This window comes from Notamacropus eugenii, chromosome X, assembly GCF_028372415.1.
Source record: "Notamacropus eugenii isolate mMacEug1 chromosome X, mMacEug1.pri_v2, whole genome shotgun sequence".
NCBI lineage: Eukaryota > Metazoa > Chordata > Mammalia > Diprotodontia > Macropodidae > Notamacropus > Notamacropus eugenii.
In genome coordinates this window covers 74424093-74441229 of record NC_092879.1, presented here as the reverse complement: position 1 = coordinate 74441229, position 17137 = coordinate 74424093, and the positions used below count along the sequence as shown (strand labels likewise).

Sequence of the window (17137 nt, the reverse complement as noted above, 5' to 3'; positions counted from 1 at the left end):
CCATCCTCCCAATGCAGTGCTGCTCTTAAGTGGGTTATGCTTTATTTGAGTGTGTATGCCTGGGCAGTTCCAGTCCCCTTTTCCCCTCTCCCTCCTCCCCACTGCTTGCAATAAAGCTTTGCATAGAACTGATTTCCATTGTTTTACATGTTATTCACAGCAGAATCATCGTTTGTCCCTCTGGGTTTCCCCACCCCAAAGTAAGAGGACCAATGATGTTGGGAAGGTGATGTCTTGACTTACAAGTGAAATGGATTTAAGTGAGGCAAGGTTGGATTCATTAAGGAGTATGTTTTCTCTAACCTATCTGGCTGGCTCACCTGCCTTCCCTCGAACGTAAAGTGGGTGGGTACCCTGGCAAGAACTTAATCTAGTGACAGCGGGCACCTACATTGGTGAGCCTAGTTGTAGAAAGCAAGGATCAATAAGGGACCCCTACATCCTCCCAGGAGGGCCTGTTATGCCAGAGAACTGTTACAATGCACACACACACACATATACTGTATGTAATATACATATATACATATGTATACATATAATATACATATAGGTACACACATATATTATATGTATATACATATATACTGTATATATTAAATAAGGTGTATATATACCTATATACTACATTATATATTATCTATAAATATATGCACCTACATATACACACACATATGTGTGTGTGTGTGTGTGTATATATGTGTATATATATACATATATATACGTATATATATCCCCAGGCTGTTTATCTATACCCAGGCTGGACAAATGACACATTATGGCTTAAGTGGGTTTCCTTATCAGGATTTGATCTGGTGGGGGGGGGGGAGGGTACTAGATCTGTTCAGAACAGTTTGTGGACTAAAGCTTACCAAATGGCTTCTGATCACTCTTCAGTCTCCACCTCTAGGCCTGGCCTTTAAAAGTAATCTCTCTGCCTTCCAATTTTCCTTAAGCATTTTGTCGGGGGATGGGATTCTCCCCTCCATCCCTATCTCTTTCTCCTTGACAATGTATTTAACTTTAAACATCATACCTTGTTCCCCCCACCCCTCCCCCACTCCCATTAGACTGTAAGATCCTTAAGGCCAAGAGCTCTATTTTTTTGTAGTCTCAGCACAGTTGTCTGGCTCATAGTGGGCACTTAATAAAAGTTTAATTAATTTGAATACTAATCCTACGAGTCAGATAATAGAAGTATCCACCCTACTCCCCCTCCTCAACCCCCCGCCCCCACACCATCTGTACTATGTATAATACCAGAAACCAAGAAGCAAAATGTTTTCCCCTCCTGGAATGCTCTTTTTCCTGTACGTATGTCTCGATCCTACTTGGAACCCCCTTAAATCATAGCCTCCTCCAGAAAATCCCAGAGCACAATGATCTTTCCTTCTCTGAATTCCAACACTATTTGTGTGCTGTACCACACAGGCAGCACTGGATTATATTGAGTCTTTTTTTTTCATCTTGGATTTAGCAAACACCTACTGCTGTCCTGGATGTAGACCATAAGCTCCTTGAGGAGAGTCTGTCAACTCCCTAGGGTCTGCCATAGGGCTGGGATCACAGTAAGTGGTGATCTCATAAGCTCTCAAGGATTCAATTATTTCTATGCCGACGGTTCTCAGATCTACTTATCCAGTCCAGTTCAGCCTCTCCAACTACCTTTTAGACATCTTGAACTAGATGTCCCTTAGATACCTTAGAGTCAATATGTCCCAAACTGAATTCATTATCTCCCCCCACACACACCCCAGCCTCATTTCCCCTTCCTTCTTCCGTAACTTCCCTCTCATTGTCATGGGTATCACAATTCTCTCAGTCACCCAGGTGTCATCCCTCCTTGACTTTCAGTGCCCCACCCCCTATATGCAATCTGTTGCCAAGTCTTGGCAATTTTACTTTAGTAACATATCTCTCCTAGATGCCCCCTTCTCTCCTCTGAAACTGCCCCCACCCTGGTACAAGCCTTCATCACTTTACAACTGGACTATTACAATAACCTGCCACAAGTTGGTGTCTCCGCCACAAGCCTTTCGTCACTCTGGTCCATGTTCCACTCAGCTGTCAAAATAATCTTCCTAATGTGCAGCTGTGACCATGTCATCCCACTACTGAATAAACTGGTGGCTCCCTGTTGCTTCCAGGATCAAATATAAAATTCTCAGGTGTTCAGAGCTGGCCTAACTTGGCCTACCTCCACATTTTCATTCTTCTTATTATTTATTGTCTCAGCGTACCCTGTGACTCAGTGACTCTGGCCTCCTCCATGTTCTTTGCACACAACATTCTCATCTCCCATCTCAATATATTTGCATTCAATATCCCCTGTGCCTGGAATTCTTTCTCCTCATTTCTACCTCCTGGATTCCCTGGCTTCTGTCAAATTCCATCTAAAATCATACCTCTACAAGAGTGTTTTTGCAATCCCAGTCAATGCTATTACTTTCCCCCTATTGATTATCTCCAGTTTATCTTGTTTGTACATAATTATATGTTTTCTTCCCCATAAGACTGTGAGCTCCTTAAGAGTAAGTTCTGGTTTTTGCCTTTGTATTCCTAGCATTTAGTGCAGGGTGTGGCATGTAGCAGGCATTGAGTAAATGCTTACTGATTGGCTGATTTCTAGTTACAATTCTGAGCCTAACTAGCCAATGTGACCTTGATCATTTTTCAGTTAAAATGTTGGTGCCAGTTGTCATTCATGACCAAGATCTATAGGCTATTTTGGAACTGTTATTTATTTCGCAGACAGAGTTTTTGCAAGGTACCTTTCCCCTCTATTTTTGCAAGCAGTTTATGTAGCACTTAAGCTATTTGCTTTAATAGAATTCACTTTGAAATCCATGTGGCTATAAGAATAAGAACCATTCTTCAACAAACAGTCAAAGGATCTGAACAGGCATATATCTAAACAGAGACTCCTAATCACTAATGATGAGACAAATGGAATCTAAAACCACTAAGGTTTCACAGCACACCTATCAGATTGAAGAAGACGATAAACGATGAAATAGCAAATGGTGGCAGGGCTTTGGAAAGAAAAGCGCACTAATGCACTGTAAGTGGAGCTGTGAAGCAGGTCCAACTGTGCTGGAAATCCATTTGAAATTTTATTTTATGAGTCTGGAAACTATGTATACTCTTTAATCCAGTGATAACTTCACTGGGCATATACTTCAAGGCTATCAGAGAGGGAAAAGTCACATACGCATATATGTTTATAGCTGCATTTTTTGTGGGAGGAGACTGGAAAATAAAATGAGTGCCCTCTGACTGGGTGATAGCTCAACCAACTCTGGTATGTGAATGGAATGGAACATTATCACACCATAACCAACAACAACTATAAAGAATTAGGGGACATAGGAACTGGGTAAATAAGTAATAATGTGATAAATAATATACAAAATGAGCAGACCCAGAACAATTTATATAGTTCCTATTATAAGGGAGAGGAAAACAACAGTGAAAGATTAGGGAAGTCCCATCCCCACAGGGACCAATTGTGACCTCAAGAGTGGTGCTCAAGATTCTTCCTCCACAACATGACTAGTGTGAAAATATGTCTAAGAAAACTGTACATGTAAAGCCCATAGCAGATCGAATGCCGTCTTGGAGAGGGGGAGGGGAAGGAGGGAGTAAAAAGCTTGGAAAGCAAAATCTTATAAAAGTGAATGTTGAAAACTATGTTTGCATGTAATTGGAAAAAATAAAATCGTATTAAGTAGGGGAAAATATAAACTGCAGGTCTGACCATGTCATGCTTCTGCGTGAGAAACTTAAAAAAAAAATGCCTTCCTTTGCAGTGGAGGCTACAAGTACATGAGGAGATATATGTATAAGACCAACAGATGCATGTTTTACTTAATCATACTTATTTGGTATAAAGGCGGGTTCTGTGGGAGGGAGTCATTAAGAAAAACAATAAAAGATATTTATTTTTTAAAAGCTGTATTCATGTTTTGTGTTTTCTTTTTGGATTTTACTTGTAACTTGCTAGATTGTCTCCTACTTTTACAAATATTACTTTGTAGAGTGGCTGGCATTTTGTAATTGCGTGCACAATTGCTTGGTCACCCCTTCGCGTAGAGTAAGTGTTGAGGGAGAACAATTTTCCTCCAATTTCTCCAGCAATTGCCTAAATTCTGGGAATTTGGGAGGGGCAGGTTGAAGTTGAAGAAAGTTCCCCCCCCCCAGGAGGCCCCAGTCCTTGTCCCCTCCCCCACACGAGACCTTTTCAGCCCTGCCCACCTACCCCCCCACCTCTGCCCTCTGCCCCCTCCTCTTCACCCTCTGCCCTCTGCCCCCTGTGGCGCCACAAGGCGCCTTGGCCTACTGGCCAATAGTTGCCGTGGCAGCCATTGTTACGAACTGACGCATGCGCAAGGCACCTCTGTTCTCTATTCTCGCGAGGCTGCTTGACTCCGCCCTTTGTGCTACTAAGGTTACGCGCGCTCACTCTTGCGGGCCTCTCTGGTGGGTCACGCAGGCGGCCTCTCCTCTTCTCTCGCGTGTACATGTTCCCGGGCCACTGGACTTGGGCCCTGGCAGCCCTGGCGATTCCCAGCGGCCACTCACCAGTCCAGTGGTTCAACCACTTCTAGCCAGTATATAGATACAGCCAGTACCAGCAAAAATGCATCAGAAGAACCTTCCGGGTGCGGAGCCTGAGGTGACCAATAGCCCCAGTACGTCTTCCGATGACCACGGTGACACCAACAGCGCCACCGAATCCACCAGTAATGACCATACTTCCAGCAGCTGTGAGGTCTCCACCAGCAGCACAGGACCAACCACCAGCGGCCACATGGGCAATGGCGTACAGCACGCAAGTAGCGTTTCTGGGCCCACCAACCACGGGCCTACCGGTAATGGTCTGAGCATCTTCCCTGCTGCTGCGGGGGGCCTCGTAGAGGTCCAAACCCACACCCTGCCTCTGCAGCTACCCCTGGGCCAGATGGCCTTGGCCCCTTCTACTGTTTTATCTACTAATCTGACCCAATCCTCTACCGAGGCTTGGGCTCTTGTGCCAGAGGTTAATCCGACCCATGCCTCTACCCAGTCTTGGGCTCTTGTCACCCAAGCTAGTCTGACCCATACTTCTACCCAGGTTTGGGCTCCTGCCCTTGAGGCCAATCTGACCCATGCCTCTACCCAGTCTTGGGCTCTTGTCACCCAAACTAGTCTGACCCATACCTCTACCCAGGTTTGGGCTCCTGCCCTTGAGGCTAATCTGACACATGCCTCTACCCAGGCTCCAACCCCTGTTCCTGATCTGGCTGCCACTCTGCCCATGGTGGCTGCTAATCGGACCTTTGGCTTTGGGGTCCCTACTCCTGCACCTGTGCTGGTTCAGGTTCCAGCCTCTACTCTGGATCCTGCTCCTGTTTGGGCTACAGCTTCTGTCCTGGCTCCAGCTCCTGTCCTGACTTTTGTACCTCCCTTTACTTTACCTGTTGCTCCTGTTCCAGCTCCAGCGTCTGTTCCAGCTCCTGCTCCTGTTCCTGCCCCAGCCTTTGCCGTTGCTGAGCATCCAGTCCTTGCCCAGACCCATAGACGGTTTCCTGTTCTGGCGCCTACCTTTACGCAGCCTCTTCTCCCTTTACCCACCTTTGTTCGAGCCCGCGTAGAAGGCCAGGCTATGGCTCCTGCTCTGGCCTCAGCCCTGTCCCAGGCAGCAGAAGCAGCTACTCCTCAGCCCCAGGATGCCTTCTCAGAGACTGCAGAAGAGGCCTTGGCAGCTCCTTCTGGCCCCAAGACCAATCTGATCGTCAATCATCTGCCACCCAGCATGACCCAAGAGGAATTCTACAGACTGTTTGCCGGTATGGGTGAGATCCGATGCTACAAATTAATGCGGGACAAGGTGACAGGCCAGAGCCTAGGCTATGGCTTTATTGACTATGTGCACGCCAGGGATGCAGAGAAGGCCATCTACTTGATGAATGGGGTTCAGTGCTTGTCCAAAACCATCAAGGTGTCTTATGCTAGGCCCCTCTCATCCTCCATCCAATATGCCAATCTCTACGTCAGTGGCCTGCCTAAGACTATGACACGGAATGAGCTAGAACAGCTCTTCTCTCCCTTTGGGCACATTGTAGCATCAAAAATCCTGGCAGACAGGTTCAGTGGGGCCTCCCAGGGTGTGGCCTTCATCCGCTTTAATACCAGATCAGAGGCTGAGCAAGCCATCAAGGCCCTCAATGGCCAGAAGCCCAGCAGCTTCCCAGAGCCTCTCGTGGTCAAGTTTGCTCATCACCAGACCCTGAAGACCCCTCAAAGCCTGCTGTGGCAGCCTCCCCAGGATGACCATGGGCCACTGCAACCTCAAACCTCAAGGCTGGAGCCAAACAACTTCTCACCCTCCTCTTTTGATGTCACAACCCACCCAGGCCTCACCAGCAATGGCTGGTGTATCTTCATCTACAACTTGCCACCTGAATCTGATGAGATTGTCCTTTGGGAGCTTTTCGGGCCCTTTGGAGCAGTGAAAAACGTCAAGATCATCCGGGATTTCAACACCAAAAAGTGCAAGCGCTTTGGCTTTGTCACTATGACCAGCTATGATGAAGCAGCCTTAGCCGTGGCCAACCTAAATGGCTACTGCCTCGATGGCCACGTGTTGCAGGTATCCTTTAAGACCAGCAAAATTCACAAGGCCTGAATCATGCAGAGCCAGAAGAAGTGTGCTAACATACATGAGAAGCAGGAAAAAAAGAGAAGAAACTTTATACTGTTTGTTACCAGTGGACTTTGTAAACTAGCTTTACCTTGATTGATTTGTAAAATTTAAAAAGTGTTTTTGGTGCTGAGATAGATCTGGAAAAGGGTTTTATCCTGCTTAGAAAAATGCAAAATAGCACACTTGGCATGCATGTTATCTTTAATAACTGTTACTTATAGAATATGGAAATGTACTACCTTCTTTGGGAGTGGGTCTTTTATGATGGTTCTTCATGCATTTGAGGGAGAAGAGGAAAGGAAACCTATCAAAAAACAAACCCAACAAATCACCCAGTGGACTTTTGTTCGTTTGTTTAAGCAATAGAATTAAAAGAGAAAATAAAATTTCTCTTTTTTTTTCCTTCTCCAAACAGTATTCCAGTTAGTTGGTAACCCTTCCCATTCTCTCCCAGATTAAACGGGACCAATCAAAATGGCAAAGGAACTTGAACTGATATTTCTTTTATGTATGTCTTTTACGGGGGGGTCAAGGGAACAACTTAAGAAGGATGCTAAGGTTTTCACCAAATATTGGCTGAAATGGGTAAAATGAACAACTGTCAAATTCATAATACACTGGTAATTTTGCTGAGACCAAGATAGGCGCTTTTAAGCTGCGTTGGTAAACTTTATTTTGAAGGGTTTTTTTTTTCTCTGATTGATATAGCCTTCCCCTCCTATCCTCTTCCCAAATTAAAAAGGGGCAATCAAAATTGGAAAGAAAGTTGGCATTTTTTTCTCATTTTTCTTTTATGTCATGTCCTCTTTCATAGGGGGTCAGGAAGTCATGGAGACAGGCACAGTGCTAAACTTTTTGCTAACTATTTGCCAGAATGGCTTTTTCTGGCAAGGGATTTTTCTAAAAATACAAGAGAGTCTGGATAAATAAGTTCTTGTCTGATAGAGGGGGAAATGAACGACTATGAAGTTCATAGTCCATTGAGGACTTTGCAGAGATCAAGGTAATGTTTTTAAACTGAATTGGTTATTTTTTAAAGGATGTGATGTAAAGAGATGATCTTAAATCTTTTCATAGCACTTAACTGACACTATAAGAAGATATATTAACTTCTTGCCAGAAGGGAAGGGGTTCTGCCCCTGAATATCCCAGTCCCTTTTATTCAAAGAAAAGATTGTTTTCCTTTAAGCCATCAATTTAGGATCTCTGCAAAACAGGCTAAAATATAAATTTATTTTTTGTTAGAAACGTCCTAATTTAGAAGGGAAGTGCACTATAAAATAGTTTACATATCTTAGAATTATAGTACTGTGTGATAAGGCAAATGTTTTTAGGAAATGTACTGTGTTTATGAAAAAAGAGAAAAAAGATTTGATTTAAAATTTTAGAAATTTTGAAATTGATTTTACCCACTGAGATGGCATTGGGCTATATGGATATGTTTGAAGTGGGACTTTTCAGTTTTTGCGTTTTTCACTTAGTGGGTGATATGAAAAGTACATATGTATGTGTAAAAATCAGAGGGAGCTGTTTTATGTAATTTCTCATTTAAGCTCTGGGAAGTACATTTCTTTATCTGTATCATATAGACATGAGATTTTTTTTTCCTTTCAGTTAACCCTTTTCCTTTTAGGAATTTCGTTTGTATTTTGTGGGTATATTTCTAAAAAGAAGGATTGCGTTATTATTTATATTGAAGAGACAGAGCTCAAGTTTGTGTTGAAATAGCAATTTAATTTATTCCCATGCTTGTTAAAATGTTTTCTTGCTGCATGATATGAAAAATGAAAGATGGATACATTTTTTAACTTTTAAATTATCTTTTGTGGTTTGACTACTTTATTTTAATGTAATTCAGACTGAGGAGAAAAAGAACACAAAAAGCAGAGTTAAGGGAACTGACTTTTTTATTTCAGTAAATTCTTTGCATGGAACTGTGTTTTTCAAACTAAAGAGAAGCTCCTTCTTTTGCCTGGGTAACAACAGAAGCGCTTATTAGCTGAGAATAATTTAGTTGCTGGTTGAATTGAGAATATTGGATAGAATACATTTAGACTTACTGGTAATAAAATGCTTTGATGTTTATATTAAAAGAGTGGTTTCTTTTTTTAAAAAAATTTCTTAAGATTGCGGCATCTTTGGGTGTTTTTCGTTGGTTTTTTTCTTTTTTGTTTTTTTTTTTTAACTTTAGTTTTTACGATTTGCTTTTCTCTCTGCTCCTGTCACCTCTATTTTGGAAGGATCTTCATCTGTGGGATCCCAATCAAGAAATGCTAAGTTCCTTGCTCCTATCTTCTCTTTTTCTCTGACCTTGCTTTTTAAAAATATCATGATAACTAATTTTAAGATAATTGATTTCCTTTGTAATCCTGCATATTTTATTTTATGTATTTAAAAACATCCTGCTGAAAATGTGGTCATAAGTTCCATTAGATTGCCAAAGAGCTCCATAACACAAAAAGGTTAAGAATCCCCAATCTAAGAGGCAGCTAGTTAATGGAACACTGGGTCTAGAGTTAGCACAACCTGAATTCAGATCCTACCTCAGACACTTATTAGCTGTCTGACTCTGGGCAAGTCACTAAATCTCTCTCAGCCTGTTTTCTCATCTGTAAAATGGGACTAATTCTAGCACCAACCTTAAATTCTGTTTTAAGAAGCAAATGAGATAACCTAGAAGCCTATGTAAATGTTAGCTATAATTATTGCTATTGGGATAGTACTTAACATTCAAGCCTAGACTTTGTCTCTATTTCTTTATTGCCTCTTAGACTAGACAGAAAAATTTTTTTTCCTGCTTTAAGAATGTAAATTTGGGATCCACATCTAGCCTTCAAACTTATTTACCTTAAATTCCTGCATTTCAAAGGCACTACCCAACTCCCTTTTCCTCAAAGGATGCTTGCCAGGTATGAATTCTGGGAAAAGTCCATTTTTTTTTTCTTGTAGGATTATGCTCAATTTCCCAAGATAAATTATTATTAATTATCAACCATTCTCCTTTGGTTTTTGCTATATCGTATTCCAGTCTTTTTTTTTCTTCCTAATGAATAGTTCCTGATTCTGACCACGGTTCCTTTATGGACAGTAAAATAACATCTCCCTACTGCTTGAAATATTTTCTCTTTGGCCCAGGAGTTCTGGAGCTTAGCGATTGCATTTCCTTGGTGAGTCTTAGGAAATTCCAGACAATTTTTTTAATGATGTTTTGAAATCCTGTAATTTTTTCTTTCACTATATTTTTCTGGGAAATCAGTGATTCTTACATGTTTTCACTGAGACCTGTGTTCAGAGTCATAATTTTTTACTGTAGGCATCTTGTGAGTTCTTGGACTTGGAATCTGAAAAAACCTGAGTTGGAATATGGGGTGGGATAGCATAATGGTGTGATCTCCAGGCCCAGTCTGGACCAGTACCAAGCCCTTCTCTGGTCTTTAGTTTCCTCCTTTTTGCAATGAGAGGGCTGGATAGACGTGGCTCATCTGAGGGAAGTATTCCATAAGAGAAGCCACTAATTCATTCATTAAAAAACATTAATTAAGCACCTACTTCTCTGTAGTTGAGAAGGAAAGCTGTTATGAGGATAAAATGAGATAATATGTGTATGGAAAGTGTGGAGAGAATTTTAGATCATGAAGGGTTAAGGCTTACAAACATTAAGTGGCCTAATAAAGATTAGTTATTTGTTATTTCTCTCGATAGCGTTAGAATTTGAAATTCTATCTCTGGTCTTACAGGTTGTCCACTGCTTTGCTGACATTTCCTAGTTTTCAGTTGAAGCCACATGTTCTCCTTTTGAGTTTTTCATTGAGCTATAATTCCGTGCCCTAGCTTTTCCTTCAATTACTTTATTGGGCCTTCCGACTACTCCCTGGACTCTTGGGGCCATTCTGTTCTCTTATCTGGGGTTCTAATTGCCGTTACTACAGACATTCTCCTCTTCTAGAATTGTCTCCTGGCATTCTCTGGCCCAGTTTTTGGAAAATTGTATTGGGAGCTTTTCTATGCTTATGAAGGATTACCTTCATCTCTCTGCTAGTTTTTTCTATGATAATTTCTTTCCTTTCTCATCTTTTAATTGTTGTTGTTTTAAGATTTTTGACAATTCTAACTGATCTGAAATATCTAGAGGAAGCTATGTGGCCCAGTGGGTAGAGCACTGGGGCTGGAATCAGGAAAACCGAAGTTCAAATCCAGCCACAAACCCCAAGTGACCCTGGACAAGTCACTGAACCTCTATTTACCTCCATTTCCACATCTGTAAAATGAATAATAATAGCACCTACCTCCCAAGGTGGTTGTGAGAGTCAAAGGAGAGTCATGATTGTGAAGTCCTTAGCACAATGCCTGGCACGTAGTTAAGTGCTATACAAATGTTAGACGCTATTATTGTTATTGAGAGGCATCTAGGTGGCACAGTGGGTCTAGAGTCAGGAATACTAGAGTTCAAATCTACCCTCAGACACTACCTAAGTGACCCTGGGCAACTCACTTCACCTCTGTTAGTCTCAGTTTCCTCAGTTATAAAGTAGCTATAATAATAATTACCTCTACCTCCCAGGATAGTTGTGAGAATCAGATCATATTTGTAAAATACCTAGCACATTTTGGGATATTCAGGGAGAATTAGCACCTCAGGTGTGAGGGTTGCTCATCCATCCATCTTTGGCATCCACCTGGCACTTAACTCTCACCTGTGGCTCCAAGAAGCTGTACCATGCACAGTGACCACACCCCAGTAAAACTGTTTCAGCAGATGGACTAAACCAGGCTGATGGTACCTGACAGTCCTCAAACCCATTGGCAAGTTGGGGTGGGGAGTGTCTACTCCAAACATGTGAAGACTTCCTCCAGCAGAATGGGGGGTAAGAACCTTGTTCCTACAGCTATGAAGATCGCTGAAGCCAAAGCTGTGGAGAGCTTGGAGCTTGCTCTGATGTAGTGGCCCCCTGCATCCCAGGCTATTGTCAGCCATCTTGATTTTTGTGATGTCATTGGTCTCTTTGAAAACAGAGGCCAATCAATCATACAGAATAGTTGCTTCCTCTCTCATAGACCAAGAGGTGGAAGGGACCTTGGAGACCATTGTGTTACTGATAAGGAAACAGACCCAAACAGAGAAATGACTCATGCCAGGTCACATGTGTAGTTGACACAGGTCAACTCCAAATCCAGTGGTCCTTGCAACCTACCACCTAGAGTGCTGGACAAGTTCTAACTTTGTCATCTTGCCACATTACCTTGGGCAAGTTACTTCTCTTCTGTGAACCTCAGTTACCTCATCTGTAACACTATGTTTAGCACCGGGGACATGGAAATAGTCATAGCAGATCCTGCTGTCTAGGAGCTTATTATCTCCTTGTAGAAGCATTAAGTACAAATGATGATACCAAAGAGAATGAGATAGTAAGTACCAAGCTGGAATCCAGAGTGGGAGTGGGTGTGGGGGGGGGTGGTAGTTGATTCAATGCATGGGAGTATGCGAGCAAAGACCAAAGAAGGCAGGATGAGAATGGGTGACAAAGCAGTCCAAATTTCCATTTTTGTCTTTTTAATGCATCCTGTAAAATCAACCTGAGAAAATTTGTGAGCTGAGCAAAATAAATTCCAATTACTACTGATGGATAGTGGGATGCTGGCAGATGAATGTCTTCATTCCTCTCCAAATTCTAGCTAGACGATAAGTGAATCATATCTGCGTCACCACGGAGGCCATGTTATCACTGTTTCCTTGGCTGCCTCATATTTTGGTTTGACTCATTAGAAGGAAGATGAGAATGGAAGTCTGGGACTGGGATTCTTTGCCAATGTCCAAATCAGAGGCTAGCATGCCACACTTTGGGACAAGTGGAAGGATTTGAATAGTGTAGTGGTCTTCAAAGTGGCAGATGTGGCCTGATTTCAAGGGGTATGTGATCAACCAATCAGGGAGTAGGAAAACAAGCAGGAAAACAAGCAGCATCTAGCCCTTCCCTGCGAGAGCCATTTATGAGGGATATGCCACACTTATCCCCCTTATGCCCCAACACTGTCCTGGTCAGCTTGCTTCCTCCATGTCTCCCACTTCTGAGCCCTTCAGTTCCTTAGAGCAGTTAGAGCAACCCATAACAGGGCACCCAGAACAGCAGTTGTGGCAGGTGGCATGAGGACAATCTGTTCTTTCCATTTTCATTATTGTAGTCATGCATGCTGTTTTCAGGCTGTTAACTTCCCTCAGTGTCCATTCTTGTAAGTCTTTCCTTGCTTCTGGGGTTTCATCACATTCCTTATTTCTTACAGCACAATAATATCCCATTACATTTGTGTACCACAATTTGTTTGGCCTTTCCCCAATTGATGGGCATATGTTTTATTTCCAGTTCTTTGCTACTCCAAAAAATATTTTGGTGTAAATGGGAGCTTTCTTTTTCTCAGTGAACACGGGGATATATTTGCAAAATTTTAAACTACTTCTCAAAATGGTGGATTATTTTGTAGAGCTAAAAAAAATTAGTAAGGAACTTCATATGGAAGAAGAAAATGACAAGAATTTAAAAAGTAATAATCAAAAAAGTAGCAAGGAAGGAGGTCTAGCAGTACCAGATCTCAAACTCTTTTACAAAGCGGTAATTATTAAAAACAATGTGATTAAAACAAGAATGGTCCATCAGTTGAATAAATGAAGTAAACAACGTCTCAGAGCAAGAGAACACAGTAACACGATGTTCCAGAAATACAGAGATGTCAGTTACCCAGGTAAGGACTCACTATTTGAAAAATCAAAAAACCTCTGGGAAAACTGGAAAGCAGTCTGGCAGAAAGTGGGTATAGACCAATAGCTCACATCATTTCCCAAGATAAACTCTGAATTAATGCATACCTTAGTAACATCATAAATAAATGAGAGGAGCAAAGAAGAAATTACTGACTAAGGATCAGAGAACAGTTAACTCAAAACTTAAGCTACAGAGAGGAGAGCAAAAAATGAGAGACCATTTTGATTATGTAAAATTGAAAAGTTCTTGCACAAACAAATCTAATGCAGTTAAAATTGGACAGGAAATTGTTAACTGGGGGGCGGGAACTTTGCAGTGAGTTTCTTGGGAATTTATCAGATTAAAGGTCTCATTCTCAAGATATTTACAAACTATTTCAAATTTATAAGAGCACGAGCTATTCATTAAAGGCAGTAAATGATCAAAGGGTATGAACAGGCAGTTTTCAAAGGAAGAAATCTAAATTATTAATAGCCATTTAAAACCATCAGCATCCTTATCATATCAATAACAAACCCAACAAAAATCATATCATGATCTCAATAGGTGCGGAAAAAGTTTTTGACAAAATATAACACTTATTCCTATTAAAAATACTAGAAATTATAAGAATAAATGGAACTTTTCTTCAAACTATCAGTAGTATCTATCTAAAACCATCAGAAAGCATCTGTAACAGGGCTAAGCTAAAAGCCTTCCCAATAATATTGGCATGAAACAAGGATGCCCATTTTCACAAATATTGTTCAGTATTCTACTAGAAATACTAGCTAGATCAATAAGAGAAGAAAAAGAAATTGAAGGCCTTATAACAGGATAATGAAGAAACACAGCTATCACTCTTTGCAGATGATCTGATGGTATACTTAGAGAATTCTAAAGATTCAACTACAAAAACTAGTTGAAATAATTCACAACTTCAGCAAAGTTGGAGGATATAAAATAAACTCACATAAATCATCAGCATTTCTATATATTACCAACAAAGTCCGTAAGGAAGAGAGGGAAAGAGAAATACCATTTAAAATAACCATAAGCAATTTAAAATACTTGGGAGTCTCCCAGCCAAGACAAACTCAGGAACACGTAAATTACAAAACACTTTTCACACAAGTCAGATCTAAACAACTGGAAAAATATTCATTGTTTATAGATGGGCCAAGCCAATATGATAAAAATGACAATTCTATTTAAATTAATTTACTTAGTGCTGTACCAAATTAAACTACCAAAAATCCATTTTAGAGAGCTAGAAAAAAAATAACAAAATTCATCCTGAAGAGCAAAAGGTCAAGCAATCAATGAAAAAAAACATGAAGGAAGGTGGCCGAGCAGTACTAGATCTCAAACTGTATTACAAAGTAGACAGTTTGGTAAGAAATAGAGTGGCAGATCAGTGGAACATATAGTGACCCAATATACAGGAGTAAATGTGGGGGCTGGCTAAGGAAATTGAGGTGTGTTATTGGGCCATATGAAATGACAAAATGGACAGTTTTAGAGGACGCAGGGAAGGTCTCTGTGATCTGAGGCCACGTGAAGCAAGCCAAAAGAGGAGAACGATTTATGCAATGACACCAACATTATAGAGGAGACATATTTTCCAATGTGGCCACTGTGGGAATTGATTTTGCTGGAATACAGGGTATGTGGTAAGAGATTTTTGTTGTTGTTATTCAACTGGGGAAGGGGAGACAATAAAAGTTTGCAAAAAATAATTTAAAAATTATTTTTAAAACTGTACCCTGAATTTTTTATATCCCCACCATCACCACCAAAGAAAGACAAAGCTTCTGAAAGCTTTAAGGACATAATTGGTGGTGATTTTTTTTTTGTATTGCATTCTTTTTTTCTGATTTTCTTTTTAATATTTTTAAAATTCAATTTTATTTTATTTTCAGTTTCAAATTCTTGCCCCCCCCCATCCCATCCCCCTCTCCTGTTACCACTTTCATCATAGGTGGTATAGTGCACAAAGAGCTGGACCTAGGGTCAAGAAGACCCGAATTCAAAGTTGCCCTGATTAGCTGTGTAACCCTGAGTAAATCACGTCAGCTCTGTCTGCCTCAGTTTACTCAACTGTATAAATAAAGATCATTATAGCACCTACCTCCCAGGGTTGTTATGAGGATCAAATCAGATAATATTTGTAAAGCATGTATCTTCCCCTTCCCTTTTCCATTCCCTTTGATCACCCATTTAAAAGGCATGATAAATGAAGCCTATTACAACTATGTATGTATGTTTTACATATGTTATACATATATATAGTCATGCAAAACAAATTCTAAGGTGATTATTTGAAATGTAAAATTGAGTCCATTGTTTCTTTTATATTTCAAAGGAACACTTTGTGATTGCCATGTGAATGGGTAAAGAACTTTTGGTTTTGAATAATTGCTTAGGGAACTCATTAGGACATTGTAAGGAGCATTTGGGAGGCCTCTGGGAGCTAAGCCACCAGACAATTTGTTGGGACTTGGGTCCAAGAAACTGAAGAAGTAGCCTCTTGAAGGGCAGTGCTCAAACCTTCCTTGGTGCCCTTAGACCTTTCCAGAATTGGAGATGTGGACAAATGTACCCCACAGCAGGTGGTGCTGCATCACTTTATTTTTAAAATGTTTATTTTACTTTAACAAGAAATTGTTTGATTTCTTCCCTACCCCACTAGGGAAAGAAAAAAAGAATCCTTTCTTTTATAAGATTATATTACATATAATATAAATATTATATAATGCATAATATAAATATATTATATTACACACACACACATATATATATATATACATATAAAGATTATATTACATAAAATCAAGCAGAAACAAATACTACCCTTGTCCAAAAATGAATTCTCTTTCACCTCTGGGTGATGGAAGTGAGTATCATGGGTCCTCAGGAATCATGCTTGGCCGTAGTATTGATCAGATTCCTCAAGTCTTTCCAAGTTGTCTTTACTATGTTGTTATAGAATAGCTTATTCTGCTTCTGCTTTCTTAGCTCTGCATCAGATAATACAAGTATCCCCAGATTGTGTTGAAACTCTCTCCCCCTCGACATTGATTATGGTAAAGGAACAAGCATTTTTAGCTTCACAAATATCATATTTGATCCTCACAACAATCCTGCAAGTCAGATGCTGTTATAATCCCCATTTTAGAGATGAGGAAACTGAGGAAGAGAGAGATTAAATGACTTGCCAAGGGTCACTTCGCTAATAAGTATCTGAGGCCAAATTTGACCTCAGGACTTCCTGCCCAGCACTCTAGCCATTATGCCATCTCTCTGAGGGCCATTACCTTGCTTCTACCGTTTTGTTTTTGACTTGGTTATCTTTCTGGTTTAGTTTTTCTTTTCCTATACTGTCTATGCCAGGCTTCTCACATTTCTAAGATCGGGATTATTGCACAATAATATCTAATTACACTTATATAACATCATTTATTCAACCATTCCTCAACAGGATTCCCTCCCCCGCGTTAGTTTCCAGTTCTTTGTTACTACAAAAAGAGCTGATAGAAATATTTTTGTATGTATGAGTCCTTTCACTCTTTTTTTGATCTCTTTGGAATAAAGGCCTAGTAGCTGTATAGTTGCATTAAGGGGTATGCACAATTTAGTGACCTTCCAGAATGGTTGAGCCAATTTACAATACTTCCAACAGTATACGAATATGCCTGTTTTCCCACAGCTACTCCAACAT

At 40.6% G+C, this 17137-nt stretch overlaps 1 protein-coding gene across 1 annotated transcript; it reads left to right on the top strand.

Annotated features, from left to right (window-relative positions):
- The first annotated feature begins 4395 nt into the window (after positions 1-4395).
- On the top strand, positions 4396-8769 carry LOC140515232 (ELAV-like protein 3). The gene is made up of 2 exons (XM_072625829.1): positions 4396-4868; positions 5472-8769. Exons 1-2 carry the CDS (start codon positions 4637-4639, stop codon positions 6662-6664), a joined length of 1425 nt encoding a protein of 474 aa, XP_072481930.1. The 5' UTR covers positions 4396-4636; the 3' UTR covers positions 6665-8769.
- Positions 8770-17137: the final 8368 nt, after the last annotated feature.